The sequence below is a fragment of the Lampetra fluviatilis genome, chromosome 5, assembly GCF_964198595.1.
Source record: "Lampetra fluviatilis chromosome 5, kcLamFluv1.1, whole genome shotgun sequence".
Taxonomy (NCBI): domain Eukaryota; kingdom Metazoa; phylum Chordata; class Hyperoartia; order Petromyzontiformes; family Petromyzontidae; genus Lampetra; species Lampetra fluviatilis.
The window spans coordinates 14,162,447-14,180,618 of record NC_136279.1 but is presented as its reverse complement, the minus strand read 5'-3'; the positions used below and the strand labels follow the sequence as shown (position 1 = coordinate 14,180,618).

The following is an 18,172-nucleotide window of genomic DNA, read 5'->3' as shown; positions in this document are numbered from 1 at the left end:
CAGACACGACGCATATGAGTCACATACAAATACCCCCTGTTAGCGAGCACCTATGAAGGCCGTAACGGCACACGAGGGGATGGGTGGCCAGCACCGCCTTTGTCTTCCTAGTGGCAACATACAGCTATGCACACACACATTTCCATACAGCAACACATACAAAACAAATATATCATACACTCTTTTAGAAATGAGGGGTAACTGCTGTTAGCGAGCACATATTAAAGCCATCAAGGTACACGAGGGAATGGTGTGGTCAGAACTACGATACCCAGTCAGTGCTGATGTTTACACACCACACTGGGTGATCATCTATCACTCGACCCTCTTCACCGTGCCCAGGAATCGAACTCAAGTATCTGGGTTCGCATGGCGCAGTGCGCAAACCATCCAAAATTCCCAACACATACACACAAGACAAAGATAAAGATCCCCCGCATAGCCTGAACACACCTTTGGGGCAAGTGCTGTTAGCGAGCATCTTTAAAGGCTGGCACGGCGCACGAGGGCGTGTGGCAATACCACGCCCGGCCGCCTTTGTCTTCCCAGTAACAATGTTGACACACCGCACCAGGTACTCAATTGAGTCCACCTCGGGGAGGCCAATGACTGGTTCCGATAATCGTCACCGGTGTTGGCCGTGAGCAGGAATCAAACTCGGGTGGCCAAGTTCGTAGCGCAGTGCGCTAACCGATGCGCCACCGCTCCCCACATAAACCCACAAACACACAGAATTCCACGCCGCAACACACGCAAGGGCGCACACACCGAAGACCACCACCATTCACACTTTTAAGGGGCACTGACGTGCCCACGCCCCCTCGTGCTAGGCTAGGTGCACTTGAGTCGCGGTGTGAATTGGATTTCATAAAACAGATTTTTTTGGGTTAGATCGCGTAAATATATAAAGGTGTCGTTTGTGACGATGTGTGACGTGGGGGGGGGTGTTTGAGAAATGTGACGTCACATCAAAATACGCAACTTTAAATAAATATAGACAACACGTTCTACTTAATGAAAGACTTTTAAAAAAATGTTTTCTCGTACAACATCAGAGTGCAGCACTACATTAAATACGCACTACAATGACAATAGTTTAAAGCAATTTTTTTTGGGGGGGGGGCAGAGTTTTTTGACGTCATATTTGAAGGGGGTCTGACTTTTTGTGACGTTGAGTGACGAGGGGGGGGGGTCAAAATCGTCCAAAATCGCGTGACGCCATTTATGGACGGCCCCTAAATAAGAAATATTGTACATTTGCATGTAACACTAAAAAAAATACTGTATCGTAAATAAAACATAAAATAAAGAAACATACATAGAAAATGCTCAGTTTTAATTTTCAAGTACCTTCAGTCCTAATGCTGGCCTGCTTGTCGGAGAGGGCGCAATGAGACCCCACAATTACACACACAGGGCACGTGCGCACAAAGACAAAGATCCCCTCCCCCACGTATAGCCTTAACAGACTGTTGGGGCAAGTGCTGTTAACGAGCACCTATGAAGGCCGACACGGCACACGAGGGGAAAGGGTGGCCAACACCACGCCCGGCCGCTTTTGTCTCTCCAGTGGTGATGTTCGCACATCACACCACATACTCATTTGAGGCCCATGACCGGTTCAGATAATTGTCACTTGTTTTGGCGGTGAGCGGGTATCGAACTTGGGTCGCCGGGTTGGTAGCGCAGCGCTCTCATCATTGCACTACCACTCCTCACACGCACACGGCGGCACGCGTGCACGCACGCTCACTCACTCCTTGCGCGCGAGGTTGACTTATTAAATCTCAAATTATGATTTAAAGCTTTCGTGACTGCAGGGATTCATATTCTTGGTTCTTTCGGTAAAGTCACGTAGAAGGGAAATAATAAAATAAGAAAAATATAAAACAATAAAAAAATCTCACGACGTTTCGACTTGCAACACAAGCAATCATCATGATATATTTTTAATTATTTTATTATTTCCCTTCTACGCGGCTTTACCGAAAGAACCAAGAATATTATTATATCTCATGGAGGTACACTCCGCTGAGCAAAATAGCTCAGTTTGCAAGTTAAAGTTTTCATATGAAGTCAATGTAAAATATATAATTCGTAAGTGCAGTTGTTCGTAAGTCGAAGGTGGAGTTAATTTCTACTTTGACCCATGGACTATACATCCCTGCACTATTCAGTTCACCAAATCAAAAAATCTTCCTAATAGTTGTATCTCAAGGCATTGTACAAACGGTGGATTGGGACGATTCGGAATGCTCAGACTTCCTGCACGTGGGGTGGTGCTCACCTCCATTGGTGGTCCTGTCAGGTGAAATTCAACATTCCTACGCCTGGTCTATCCATAGGACCACGATTGATACTCATTTTATCGACGGCAGTGAGGCTGAAGATAAATTGACCAACTGGGATTGCACTCGTAACCTTCCGATTACTATTGCCAGGGATTGCGGTGCAAACAACCGCAGTACAGATAGGATACAACTCGGCAGAGGTTGTAAGTGGTCATTGAGTATAAACGCATCACTGCTATATCACTTGTGTGTTTTTGGTTGCTTATACTGCATCAATAACCCGAGGGCCTCACCACTTGCGATGGGATTTAGCTTCACTCTGAATGATGGGGAATGTAAATCGGTGTATAACGCAAGACTGAAAGCAATTTAGACATTCAGGCCCGATAAAGCCATTCAACTAAAGGGTTGTAATTTCTTTTGGACTCAATAAAAAAAAATGGTTTACAGATCGTTCTAATTATAAGCAAAGGCAATATTTAATCTGTGCCAAATTTCAGTTTTCGAGCCCTTTTGTAACAATCATAATGTATATCAGTCACTCGCTCGCGACTGTCGCTGTAAAATGTATTACATGTTTCTGTGAATGCATGCAAAGTGAAAGCGTGTGCTTAATCAGACAAGCATTGGGGCGGTTAAATTTCGATTTAAAGCTTTCGTGACTGCAGGGATTCATCTTCTTGGTTCTTTCGGTAAAGTCACGTAGAAGGGAAATAATAAAAATGAAACATAATTCTCACGTTTCGGCCACAACGCAAGCATCCGTCCTCAGGCTGCTTGCGTTGTGGCCGAAACGTCGTGAAAATTGTATTTTGTTTTATTTTTATTATTTCCCTTCTACGTGACTTTACCGAAAGAACCAAGAAGAAGCATTGGGGCATTGCTCACGTCCATTGGTGGCCATGAGTCTGTGGTGGAAACTCAACGTTTCCGTCGTGGGGTCCAGTCCATCAACAGGATAACCAGTCAACTTCCCATGAAGTTGTTGTACAGGCAATCCTCGGTTAACGCGCTTTTATGGTAGACCATTTTGGAAGAACGTGCGCTTTGTATTTAGACCTTTTATTGACATGCGTCATCCGCAACATGACATACGCCACCCTCGCCTGGCGCCGCGACCCAATGGCGTTGCCAGCAGCCAGTGGGGCACGATAACGAGTGTGCTCTACTGTACAGCTTGTCGCCGCGAGTACACCAGCGCTCTTCCCTCAGTCTCTCGTTGTGATCGTACCCTGTGAAGTTTGTGTCGTGTTCACCGCTTTCGTATTTCTGATTGTATTTCTTTATTTTTATTTATAGGAAGTATATGTTTAAATGATTGTCTTAATTTAAAGTATTACATTGTGTGTACATGTATCGTATTGATATAGGCTCGGATAATATAGGCGATTGTCTGCGAGTGTGTGAAATCCCCTAATCCCCTGCTTTACCATTATTTCTTATGGAAAAATAGCTTTTGACATACGAGATTTTGAGATACGCGCGCTCTTCCAGGAACGCATCACTCGCATATGTGAAGGAGTGTCTGTACTCATTTTATCAATAAAAAATGGATGCGCTGAGTTGACCACAAACCGATATCTGAAATACAATGAATTGCACAACAACCTATTTGTTTAAAGTTTATTAGCTGGATGTAATGTTCGACATATTATAAATCAACAAAGACAACACAAGGCTTTGTGTTGGCCACATTGTCGCATGTGTAAATGTCAGATAACAGACCGACATCAATGAGTTGCGCCTTCTGGAATTCCTGCAGGCAAAAGAGCAGGCATGTCATCTTACCAAGGAACAACCCCAAAAGGCAATAACACAGTTCCTCAATATGTCCCTTCCAATATAATTTTCTTCAACAATAAAGACAGTGTTCTGTAAAGAGTGGTTCACCACATGTAATTCATCCAATATACAATATTTACAAATTTAAGCTCTCAATATTCGCCAGGCTGGATTATGTGAAAATTTAAATGTATTAAAGAATTGTCTTTTATACAACTTGGAACATACAGAAACCTGGTTTAATCAGAAATGGCTGCATGGTATTTTGAACTGAGACATGGTCATTGTGAGTGATGATGGCGATGATGCAACTGAAGCTGGTGATGTGCTGACGATGACGGTGGTGATGATGCTCGTCAGATGTAGAGAGACCCGTCGGCAGGTCCGATGTATCCGATGGCGATGAGCAGCACATCCAGCAGCGTCCACACGCCCAGGCCCCCAAAGCTGAATAGTTTCCCCAGGCCTTCTCGCCACTGGCCCAGGTAGAAGCGATCAGCTCCAAACCCACCCAGAGTCACACTGCACATGCACAATTACATCCCAGATCAATATACCAGCTAAATGTAACTGCATCTCAAGCACTCAATGCGGCATGAACATCCTGGGGAAAGGACAATTTTACGTATTTAAGAGAGAAAGAAAGTAATATCCAGACGAATAAGGAAGAGTTTGAAACCTGGACTTGAGCAGCAAGTCGACAGCATGGCGGAGTGGTAGTGAGTTCCAGACAATGGGGCAACATAAAACAAATCAGCAACCTCCCACTGAGAAAAAGTTGACTGGGGAATTTGACAATGCATTGGGTTGCTGGTGTAGAGGGGGTGTAGTGGGATGTAGAGTGCGATGAGAGGGGAGATGAAGGAGCGAGTTCATGGAGGACCTTTAAGACATTGAGTGCTAATCTTTAAGTTGATCTGGAAGCAGTGGATAGATTAACGTATTGGCATGTGATTTTATTTAGGAGTCCATTCTCTCATCTATTTCCTATGGTTCTTTGCCGAATTAATTTAAGGTGTAGGGGTTATTAGGCCTTCAAACTTGCCCAACACCCACATGAGCCACTGTGGTGGATATGAGCAAGTGGAGGGTAAATAACCGACCAAGCTTAGCCTTTCCCCCAACAGGACTCACAACATACCAGTGTAGCTGTGGAGGTGATGTGCCAGCCAACTAAGACCCTACATATAGCCTTTAACAGGCTTTTGATAAATGCTGTAAGCGAGTACCAATGAAAACCTGGACGTCACACGAGGGAGGGGGGGGGCGGCTAACACCACATCTGGTCGCCTTCGTCTCCCCAGTCCTGATGTTTGTACACTGCACCAGGTACTCATTGATGGCTGAGTCAACCTAGGGGAAGCTCACCAGGACCGGTTCAAATATTTGCCAATGTTATTTGACCATGAGCATAAACCGAACTCAGGTCGCTGGGTCTATAGCGCAGCGTGCTAACCACTGAACCACCGTTCCCCACAGATGCACACACGCACAACAACAAGTGCACACAAATATAAAATCCCAGAGCTTGGGACGTCAGACCTGAGTGTGAGTGCTGTTGCCCACTTGTGGCCACCTGTCCAGTCACAGTAGAGCATCTTCATGAAGGTGCGTTCACCTGCACACAGGAATATCTCCATTATAGATTGCAGGGGCAAATGTCATTAGTGAGAGAGCAGTGTGGCCAACACTACACCTTGCTGTCATTGTCTCCGCAGTGCTTGTGTTTACACCCCAAACCAGGCACTCATTGAAGGTTAAGTAAACCGCGGATAAAACCAGAAGTGGTTTAGATATTGGGGATTGTAGCACAGTGCACTAACCAGTTAACTACTGATGCTCGTCCCCACAAACATGTACACACCAGCATGTAAAAACAGACATGTACTGGCATATGTAAGGTGCATGCAGATTTGCATTCAGCCACATCCATGGAGATAAAAGCAGATATAGATCGGTGCATGTATGCAGGTGTGTATAGTGTGCGTATGTGGGTGCATGCACACGAGTGTGTATCCAGGACTATACCCGTAAAGTATGTGTATGTATAGATACACATGCATGCACACAAGGCACATTAAGCCACACAGGCACTCTGGGCACACCAACAGCAACCGCCATTCCCCACTAAGTGGTGGTGACTTCACCGTAGCGTTTGTTTATGGAAACCTCTCCACAACTGCCCCATCACCAATGGGGAGTTGAGGGAGTGGAGTGTTTTACTGGTAGGAACCACCTGGTTACACCAGCCCACAGGGGATTATTGTGTCAGTCCGTCGTGCATCAAAAAATGGGAGGGGTGGGGCTGGGTGGAGAAGGGAGGGTGGGGAGGGGCTGGGTGGGGAGGGTGGGGAGGGGCTGGGTGGGGAGGGGCTGGGTGGGGAGGGTGGGAGGGGTGGGGCTGGGTGGGGAGGGGCTGGTTACCCCGTGGTGCCCTTATAAAACTCAACGTTTAACCTACTCACGCCGGCTTGTGCCCACCCTCACAGTCGGCCATATTTGCGGAATACACCACGCCACCGTTGACCCTGGCAATTGACCGATCAACCCAACGTTCCTACCAGCTCCCTCCGCAGGAATGTGTTATGAAACAAAATTCCTAGGCAGGTACTCGGTTTTGGTGCCTCTAAATCCTTCTCTGAGCAGCAATCACCAGATCATCAGCATACATAACATGGTTGACACAATAGGGATCCTTCCCTCAACCGCACATGGGCATCGATCAGCCTTCCATTGTATCTGTACCAGATTGAAATCCCTCCGGTACAGCCATGGAAAGCTTCTCGAACTACGTTGTGGAAATGTTAAATAATGTAGAAGCCAGAGGACATCCGTGTCGCACTCCAAGGTGAACAGGGAATGGCTCTGACTCCCAGCCACGTAGCTTAACCCAGGCCTGCCCACCATCATGAAGGACCAAAATTACTGTGAGCAGAGTGAGGGACTCCAAAAGCACGAACAACAACCAAGAGCCCTGGCCTACTGATGATAGGCTTTGATCAGGTCAATAAAGCAAACATATATATTCTGTTCGAATTCCCGACCCCTCTGTTGTAACAGATGGACAAGAGAATATGGCGTCTGTGCAGGACCGCCCTGAACTGGGAAGGCAATTTTGAATAATTGTTGCCAGGGCTTTTCCCAGCACACTGAGGAGGGAGATATCCTGGTAGTTGTTGCAATCAGTACAGTCCCAATTTTCTTAAAAATGGGGATCACCATGGCATCCTTCCAATTCTGCAGAACCTGTCCTGTGGTCCAGGCTGTTATAATAATAATAATAATAATTTAATTTATATAGCACTTATCACCAAGGATCTCAAAGTGCTGTACAGGACACAGCAGCAGCACTCGGCATACAAATAACGATGTTATAATCCATTTACTAAATGAACCAAAAGTTGAGTAAGCCATCCTCCATCAGCAGTTCGCTTGAGAGATTATCTCTGCCCGGTGCTTTTCCTGGTCACAGACTCCGAATCGCCTTCCGTACTTCCTCAGCAGATAGTACCTCAACCAGCCACTAACAGGGGGTGAGACTACTTCTTCCAATGAGGCATCACAGCCCCAGCAGGGTCATCTCCACTTTGCCTCATTAAATGATCTGGGCTGAGGTAATTCCCCTCCCCCAAGACACCACCCCACAGACACACACAACCACTCTAAACAGGTTAGTGGTCTGTTGGGGCGAGGAGTGGTGGGGAGGTTAGCATTCAAATAGGCAACTGTGCAAGCGAGTTTGTGAGAGAGAGAAGGTTCTGACCGAGGCAGTGCACATCAGGTAGGGCGGTGCAGTTGGCGCGCGTGCGGGCACGGGGACACCCAGCCGAGGGACAGGAGGTGCTGTTGGTGCAGTGGTAGAGGGAGGGTGGCAGCTGCCAGCAGAACCCGCACGTCAGATTTACGGACATCTCCCTGCGCCCCTGGGGACACACGGGGACAAGCAAATCAGCCTGAATGTGTCTGATCTTGTAGAATAACATAAGCATTGAGTCTGGTCAGGATTTAGATGCCGGGGAATAGCAGGTGTTGTACGCTTGGGCTGCTAGGTGGCCGTGAGTTGACATTACAGCAATGGATTCTTGACTATTTGTGCCGAACTTTGAGTGTTATCCCATCGTATTTGTGGGTATTCTCTGGATACTGGTTTTCTCCCACATGCCAAGCACTCATTAATGGGCTAAACATCCTAAAGCAAAATCCTGGTCAAAAATATGATTGGCTCAGTGAGGCTTTCCTGGATAAAAAAAAGACACGAGAACACAATAAAATCCAATGATGAACAAAGATTTAAATTACAGTGATGTCATTCTAAATGTATGTGTGTATGTGACTAGAGACATATGAAGGGGTATACATGGGCCTACACATGGGCACATACATAGATAAGTGTACAGAGACAAAAGTAGGCACACAGGTTCGCACACATATACACACAGACACGTAATATCACATAGCGATACACGGAGATAATTAGAGACACATTGACACAGTGGGACCCAGGGACATGCAAATAAATTGATGCACGGGAACAACGACACGGGGATACAGATGAAGTATTGGAAAATGACGGCAGGAAACTCCTTGACGGGAACACACTTCTTTTATTAAATCTTGACTTGTAACAATACAACGCGTGGCCTCTCTTCTTCACAATGCGGTCACCATACAACGGTACAACTCGTGACCTCTTCTTCTTCACCCTACGCTTCTCTTGACTCTCTTAGATTCTGTGCTGCTGGCTCTCTGTGCCTCGTGTAGACTCCACGCCTCGGCTACACTCTTCTCTCGCCTCGTGTAGACTTTGCATCTCTCTCTCTGGCTACACCGTATGCATACTCGGCTCGTGTAGACCTTCCTCTCTCTCTGGCTACACCGTATGCATACTCGGCTCGTGTAGACCTTTCTCTCTCTCTGGCTACACACTATACATCACTCAGCTCGTGCAGACCGTTCTCTCTCTCTGGCTACACACTATACATTACTCAGCTCGTGTAGACCGTTCTCTCTCTCTGGCTACACACTATACATTACTCAGCTCGTGTAGACCGTTCTCTCTCTCTGGCTACACACTATACAGTACTCAGCTCGTGTAGACCGTTCTCTCTCTCTGGCTACACACTTATACCTTACTCTCCTCTACTCTCCATTACTCTCCTCTCCGGGCTCTATCTCTGCACCTTCGTCTTCATTCTTAGATGGTTCCACTTCTGCCCCCTGCTCCTCTGTGCATCACCTTATATACCTCTTCTTCCCGGGAGACGGAGCGGATGCGGACCTCAACGTCGGCACCGCTCCTCAGTTACCCAATCCCCGCGCGCTATCTTTACGATCCGGTTCCGCTCAGCGCGTGTTTCCACTCCCCGACCAATCACACCGCGCTGCTACCCGATCACTCCCTCTGGGCGCGTCACCGGCACACAGCCAATCAGCAACACTACCCCCACCCGCGCACTGACGCCTGCTCCTCCCCGTCAGCGCGCGTCACCACACACACACCCGTACATACGCGCTGGCACACGACGTATACACCCAGCGCGTATCACCACTACACAGAGACAACTCGGGGAACATGCATAGATATGTGGAGATACGTGAGGAAAACTCAGGCACATGGAGCAACTCCCAGGAATGCATGCAAATGTCCTTGCTCGCACGCACGACGAAACACAGGGAACACAGACACAAGTGGCCACTCACAGGAATGCATGGAGATGCTCCAACTCACACGAGACACAAGGAAAAATGGGGGTACACAATGATTCAATACCGCATGGGGATGCACTGCCTCACACAGACACATGGGAACAAACCGTGCAGTGCACGCCAGCACGTGGTGAGCAGGAGCCCGTGGTGTTGTGACCGTACACACAGGAGGTGTTGTAGGTGCAGTTGAGGCACTGAACAGGAAGAGAGCGGCAGGCGACGTCCGCAGGGCAAAGACGCACGACCTCTTGCATAACTGATGGGGGTCAAGGGATGTGTAGATGCACAGTGCGACAGGAGACATGCCGGGGGTAGGGAGGGAACATTGGAGACACAAAGGGACAGTTTTTTTTGTTGACAATTAGAATAATTTAATGTAAAATATGAATGCAAGTACTTTGTTAATCATATATTACTGACATTTATTCTCTAAACGTAAATGTTATAGTGAAACATCTCGTGAATCATGATATTTGCCAAAACTCGTTATCCATGGATATTTCATGGATAAGAAGAGTTGTGCAGAACATGCCTATTACCCACACTTATCCGTGGCCTAGTGCTTCTGTAGTTTCTCGCTGTGGAGTGAAGATGATGGATGAAGATGGCGGTCGTGTTGATGCTAGCGATGGCATGACAAATGGCACTCGACTCTTATTTGCGGACAAGAGGTGTTCAGCGGTAAGTCCCTTCTAGCATGCATGTTTAGCCAAGCGTGAGAGTCGCCTGGAAGTGGTACCCAAAAGCGCTACACCAGAAGCGGTGGAAATATTATTGTATCTGCAGACATCTACCCAGATAAGAAGGGGATAAACGTGGATCCCGCAGATAGTGCCCCCCTCATATCAACTAAGAAGATTCACCTCCCCCCCCCCCCCTTGACAGTTGTTTGCAGAATGTTTGTGTAAGTTAAAAATGTTTCTGTGTTAATATTCCAACCCCCCATGCTGCCGTTTCACCTTTGACTACATCAGTCTGTATTGCTTTCGCACCCCAGGTCTCCCCTAAAAAATATACTTTTAGGGCTGTATCGAGTTTGAAATACTACGACTGCATGGAGGACAAGACTGGAGGAAGACATGTTGAGGAGAAAGCCACACTCAACAAAAACGGGCTTAATTTTAGGTAGGTGCCATCCAAGAATTCAAACTCAAGTGTTGACAACGGCCATTGTAAACTGCTCCAACAGGTAGCCAGCCCTTCACTCCCCTCACCGTCCTCAGCCGAGCTGTCTGACGTCCACGATGTAGCTCCTGGAAGCATGGAGAGACAGGAGATCGCTACCACAGGGACATGGGGGCACACAGAACATGAGAGACACAAGGAGACACTAAATGTGTGCGTGAGTATGCTTACTAATATGTGTGCAGTACGTATGACTGTGTGCACATGTATTACATGTTTTGCCAATTTCAATCCAGAATCTGAATATTTTTTCTGGAGGAATCCGATGAACTATAAAGCTTAATTCTAGATTTGAAGCTTTCGTGACTGCAAGGAATCATATTCTTAGGTTTTTTCGGTAAAGTCACGTAGGTAAAACATCAAAATTAATGAAAATAAAATAAAAACAAAAATCACGACGTTTCGGAGGCAACACAAGTCTCCGTCATCAGGTGGGACCGTCACAGCCGAATTAGCTGCATCAATTAATTTTCGGCTGTGAGGGTCCCACCTGATGACGGAGACTTGTGTTGCCTCCGAAACGTCGTGATTTTAGTTTTTATTTTATTTTCATTAATTTTGATGTTTTAACTATAAAGCTCTTTTTCACAGATGCCCAGTCGGGGCGGGTAAGAATGTCACTGACAAACAATACAAAAACACTGCTGGATGAAAACTTCTCAATACCGTGTCGGCCACGGAGGTAAGTTGATTCACCATACTTCACCACACTTAACAAAGGGTTGGAGAAGGGGGGGGGTTCCCCAGTATGTGTATAATGTGCAGTCTACTGTGTTTTATGTGTATAGTAGCGCATGTGCATAACTATACTGTAAATGTGTTGATGTATATATGTACAGTATTTCAAGGTGCATATCTGTACAGTGTATACATGTACTATAGGAGTATAAATACTTTACCTGAACGCTGATATGTATTTGACTTATTGGCTCCATTAAGAAATTGTATGCGTATGCAGTTTACACACTGTACACGTGTTATGTGTGTATAGCATAGAGCTCTTTATAAATCCGCCTCTGGATGAAAATCTCCTACGCCGTGTCGGTCAAGGAGATTGTGTGACCAGACTCCACACTGCAGAGTGTGTATGTGTATACGATGGAGGGCAGTGCTTAAACGCACTCAGCTACAAACCCGGCCAGCGGCTAACACCAGTGGCGAGTGACACCTTGAACCAACGTTGGCCCTTCCTCCTTCCCGTCTCGGGCTGCCTCGAGTAGCAGCAGCAGCAGCAGCCGGAGAACACAAAGGCGGCCGCGCTTGGCGCGGTCAACACCACCCACCCCAGGCGCTGTCGCGGCCTATTCCACCAACAACACTCAGGAGGTGCACTGTACTGTACTGCACTGTACACACGCGGATCTGTACCCGTCATGATGAGCACCGCGACGCGTCCGCTCCTCCAGCCTGCAGCTGTCCCTACGACTGCAGCAGCAGTAGTAGCAGCAGCTGTAGTAGGAAGGGGACGTGCTCCTCGCGCTCCTCCTGCAGCTGCTCCGACCGCTGCGGCGACTCCTCGCGCCGCCTCCATGACGGCCCCGATCCACGCCGAGTCGCCACTTCCTGTTGTTGTGACGTCACGTCCGGGGCGGGGCAGGGGGCGGGGCAGGAGCTCCTCTTAGCCAATAGCAGCGGAGAAGCCCGCCCCGTACACCGAGGGGTGGGGGGGGGTTGGTGAGAGAGGGGGGGGGGCAACAAAAGACAAAGTTCCCCCGTGCAGCCTTTAACAGGCTGTTGGGGCAAGTGCTGTCAGCGAGCACCTATGAAGGCAGGCACGGCGCCACGAGCGCGTGTGGTGACCAGCAAACCACCCCCTTCGTCGTCTCCCCCCACTGCCAATGTTAACGCACCCACGGGAAAAATATTGGCCACGAGCGGGAATCGAACTCGGATTGGCAGCTAAGCGATGCGCCCACCGCGACTCCCACAAGGGGAGGCCCTGTCACTCTCTCACCTCCGCTCCGGCACAGATTGGGGGCCGTCCATAAATGACGTCACGCGATTTTGGACGATTTTTGACCCCCCCCCACCCCCGAGTCACACGGCGTCACAAAAAGTCAGACCCCCCTCTCAAATATGACGTCACAAAGCTCTCCCCCCCCCAAAATAAAACATGCTTCAAATCGCTTTAAACTATTGTAATTGTCGTGCGTATTTAATGTAGCGCTGCACTCTGATGTTGTAGGGGAAAACATTTATTAAATAGTCTATTTAATTAAGTAGAACGTGTTGTCTATATTTATTTAAAGTGGCGCATTTTAATGTGACGTCACATTTCCACCCCCCCCCCGTCACATCGTCACATCGTCACAAATGTCTGACCCTCCCCCCCAGGTGCGTGACGTCATTTATGGACGGCCCCTAAGACATTGGAAGCGCTAAAATTACGACCCTGGCGCCTGTTGTGTGTATGTTGAACTTCTTTCGCACCGTACGTAGCCAACTGAGCGAATCGGAGTTGCGGGGTTGTCCCAACATGTCATGTTCACGAAGGTGTTTGAAGCGCTTGAAACACGTCAAATATAAAAAAAAATCTCCCTGTAGCCGACAATGTAAGTCACACGGGTTGGGTTTGTTTTGCTTTTGAAAAAAATATGCGAATTATAACCCATTGGAACCGGTTTTGGCACATTCTGTAACTGATTCAGTCGGTTTTGCAATAACCCGAACCGAACCCAAAATGTATCGGTTCGACTCCCTGAACTCAATCGCCTTAACTTGTTCCTGTAGCAGGACCGTGTTTTTGTGACCGGCTCGTGTTTGGCAGTGGGCGTCTCGCTCAAAACCAGTAACCCTTTACATAAAACATCTCTGACGGATGACATTATTTAAGCTGGCCTGCCTTTGATCCAGCCTGGGTTCAAGTAAATTGAATTGTGTGAGCTCACAGTGTGCTCCTCTAAAAGACGGGGATGCATTGCCTGGGGCATCATGATGAGCTCCCATACCCAGTTTCAGCATCACCACGCAGCTTCTAGTCCTTGGGCCAGGCCAAATATCGATACCACCCAAGGTGACAAAACTTCAATGGTGCCATTTTATTTGTTACACCAATGGAAGTAAAATAATACATGATAACCTTTCCCAATGAGCAGCTGTTTAATTTTTCTCGCAGGAAACCTGTTTTTGCACTTATTGAAATCACGCCGATTTGCCCGGACGTTACAAATAAAACATTCCAACACCTCCGCTGTTAATTAAAACAATAAATAATTAACAAAATTGATGTTTGTCCCCAAGGCATGTATTTCATACATATTCTTGCATTTATTCAATTTCAGTGACTTAGTTAAGCCTGGCATAGATTGGCACGATCTGTTTTCCTTCTGTTTCTCGCAGCTTGTTTGCTCATGATCATTTACTGGCAGGTGAGGCAAGTACTGGTGGCTCTGTATTATTTATGTTCAGTAAAGATATCTAAAGTGCTAACTTTATCCTCAATGTATTGTTAATTTACCTGTTAAGATTATTAGTTAAAGCCAGGTACTACAGGCAAAAAAGAATGATTTTTGTTCCGTTTGTCAATTTTTATATATTTTTTTATATTTTGCTGCTATAAATTGTAAACTTTCATAACATGCACACAATTATTAACAAGACCAGTCTCATCAAGTTTCTGGTGGAAGAGTGGAAACTCCCACGATACAGAGAGATGCTGCATGGCAAGGTGTTGTGCATGATCTGTGAGGAAATCTGCTACACGTTGACAGAAGATGAGTGTGAGGAAATAGCAGAGCTGCACTCCACGCATGAAGAAGCTGACACCCGTCTGCTCCTGCATGCAGTGCATGCAGCAAATGTGGGCTCAAAAGCAGTTATCATCACAGCTGAGGACACTGGTGTCATGGTGCTTTGTCTTGGCTTCCAGGACATCACCTGTTCCATCTACCAGAAGTGTGGGACACAGAACCGCACACAGTTTGTCGATATAAGCAAACTCGCAAAGTCACTTGGAGACAGCATCTGTGACAGCCTAATTGGCTTACACGCCTTCACAGGCTGCGACACTGTCAGTGCATTCGCCGGTCGAGGGAAGCTGAATGCCCTGAAGATGGTGAGAAAGGGCACTTCTTGTCAAGAGACGTTAAGTCGACTGGGGCAGTCATGGAATGTGATGAGCTGTTCCAGAAAATTGAGCAGTTCACCTGTCGAATGTATGTTGCTAATAGCAGCACTGGTGAGGTGAACAAACTGCGCTACCAGCTCTTCTGCACCAAAAGGGGAGAAGTCGAGTCCAGCCAGCTGCCACCATGTAGAGACTGTCTCTTCACGCATGTTCAACGAGCCAACTATCAGGCAGCAATCTGGAAGTGCTGTCTGCATGCTAACCCTGTGGTGTCAAGCCCTACTGAGTATGGATTGACAGACGATGATGGCAAGCTGGCCATTTACTGCATGTGCTCCTCACCCGCACCAGATGTGGTCTTGGAACTGCTAGCATGCAAGTGTGTGCGTTCATACAAAATGCCAAAGCTGCACGTGCCTGTCAAATGGACTGACATGCACAGACATGTGCAGGTTACAGACCTGCAGTAACCAAAAACTGCAGGATGATCCAGAATCTGACTTTGAACTCGGGGAGTCAGATGACGAGATAGACGAGCAGTTTGATGAGTGACAGGGTGGTGATTCTGATGGTATTACTGTGATAGTAGTAGTATACATTGATGCACAGTGTGGTGATTCTGGACTTGGTTACCCTTGTTAACACCATCTAAGTACACACAGAGCTTAATAACAATAATGTAGCCTTCTTCACATATACCCATCACTAACGATATATATGGGATTACATGCATCATTGACTAAGTGTATGCGAATGTCAATGTTTATAATATTAAAGTAGTTCCTTACCTCACTATGGTATTCGTTATTATCCTGTGTTTTAATTGTGTATTTAAACCAATAAAGAGTAGTTTGTGACCTACCTGGCTTTGGTCTCGGTAGTTTTTCAGTAATAATGCCCATTTCATCGTTCTGGACGCCTGTCAAATGGTATAGAAGTCATGGCAACTACAACTAAGCTGCCACTCCACAAAGGTTATCATATCAGAATGTCCCACACACATGGAGGATTACAAAAATCAAAGCAGACTTTGCCACCTCAGGTGGTACCAATAAGTGTGTTTTTTGGTCTGGGCCCATGACTATTCTGTTTGGCTAGACGAGGAGTCGGCAACCTGTGGCTCTGGAGCCGCATGCGGCTCGTTAAAGACTGCTTCGTGACGTTATTCACATTCATTGCAGCTCTTGAAATATCGAGTTTTTTGACCATATTCGAAAAAATAGCCCTTCTAGTTACGTGCATGTTGATGCTGACCCCTGGGCTTGACAGAGGTAAATTGGTGCGGCGCAGGCTAGAGATGGAAGACGATGCAGCACAACGGTGTAAACAATCCATGTTGGGACAATGTCGGCATGTGGTTGGACCAACATTGGCCAAATGCTCCGTGTGTATGGGGAAATGGGCAGGACAAGCAGTGCGGTTGTCAGTTGACCCCAATTTCAATGACCTCATGCCAGCGAGCCTTTGGCACTTTAAGCGGCCTCAGGGTGCACCTAGCCTGGTTTAAATTCCTTGGGTGACATGACCATAACTTAGTGTTAATTGGCAGTGATTGTGTTGGAATGTGGTTGGCCAGGTTCTTAACGCTGTTCTAGGACCTGGGCCCCTGAGTTGCTATTCCTGGCCACGGCTAACATCAGTGGCCTGTGAACCGATCTTGGACCTCTCCTAGGTCAGGTCAGTTTCTAAGGGACCGTCCATAAATTACGTCACGCACCTAGGGGCGGGGGGGGGTTAGACATTTGTGACGCTGTGACGAGGGGGGGGGGTGAGAAATGTGACGTCACATCAAAATGCGCAACTTTAAATAAATATAGACAACACGTTCTACTTAATTAAATAGACTTTTTAATGTTTCTCCTACAACATCAGAGTGCAGCGCCACATTAAGTACGCACTACAATGACAATAGTTTCAAGCAATTTGAAGCATGTTTTATTTGGGGGGGGGTGAGCAGAGCTTTGTGACTTCATATTTGAGGGGGGGGTCAGACTTTTTGTGAGGCCGTGTGACGAGCGGGGGGGGGGGGGTCAAAAATCGTCCAAAATCGCGTGACGTCATTTATGGACGGCCCCTAATGAGCACATGGTGAAAAGTAATTATGAACGTATCATTTATTGTATGTAATGTGCATCACAAGTAAATAATATAGTCTTACACGCATGTATTTTCCTGATGATTGTTATTATTTTCTGAAGTTTTATCATGAGATAAATAGATTTTGCTTGATGAATATATGCATTGTGACTAGCTTATGAAACATTTAAAAGTTATACGTTATAAACACGGTTTTACGATGGTTTACTCACTTATAGAATACATCAAGGTAAAGTGATTATTATGTAAAGTGATTATTATCGAACTGGCATCGTGAAATGTGTAAATGATGAAAATTTGTCGAGAAACAATGAGCACGTAAACGGCGAAATCTTGATATAAAATAAGAGTAGATCATCGATTATCCAGCGTGCGATATTCTGGCTTCCAACATTATCCGCCGATCCGGCAAACCCGGCATGCAATCGGGGCAATCGCCAGAAAACTGCTCCAAAGTCTGTCATCAATCTGGCGTTCGGCACCACGTGCGTGACAAAAAAAAGCATCTACGCTTTATTTCAGCGTCAAATATTATACACAGTACGCTATACGCTACATACGACTTAAAAATATTTGAAAATACTGCACGTCGATACATGTTTCATGACTAAATAACGAATTAAAACTGAAAATATACAGCGCGATCAGGCGAAAATTTGACTCGGGGCTGGACAAGTCCGGCGATGGTCAAATACATCAACTTGTTGAAACAAGAGCGCCTTTAAAGCAACGTGTTCGATTGCGTTAGCGAGCAATATACAATCGCAGTCGGAGTCAGACTGGGTAACCGCCTCCAGTTCTACACCCGCCCTAATCAATCCAATGCGGAGTCTTAGAGATCGGAGTGGTAAGTACAGGACAGGAAATACATGAACTTTTTTACAGGATATTTATTTGTATGTTTATTTATGGCGATTTCCTATCGTTAGCAAATTCAAAGCCCCAAAAAACCCAGAAACGCAACAGCTAAAAACACAATGTCATGCTCGAATGTGCAAAAATAACGATGCGATTATCCGGCTTTTTTCGAAAATCCGGTGCCCCC

General features: G+C 46.6%; 1 protein-coding gene across 1 annotated transcript; it reads right to left on the bottom strand.

Moving 5' to 3' along the window:
- Positions 1–3,908: 3,908 nt before the first annotated feature.
- Positions 3,909–12,551, bottom strand: TM2D3 (TM2 domain containing 3). Its single transcript, XM_078856856.1, has 6 exons — positions 12,333–12,551; positions 10,994–11,059; positions 9,887–10,035; positions 7,837–7,996; positions 5,616–5,691; positions 3,909–4,595 (listed from the first exon to the last, which is right to left on the bottom strand). The coding sequence occupies exons 1-6, from the start codon at positions 12,493–12,495 to the stop codon at positions 4,430–4,432; spliced, it is 780 nt and encodes a 259-aa protein (XP_078712982.1). The 5' UTR covers positions 12,496–12,551; the 3' UTR covers positions 3,909–4,429.
- Between the last annotated feature and the right edge of the window lie 5,621 nt (positions 12,552–18,172).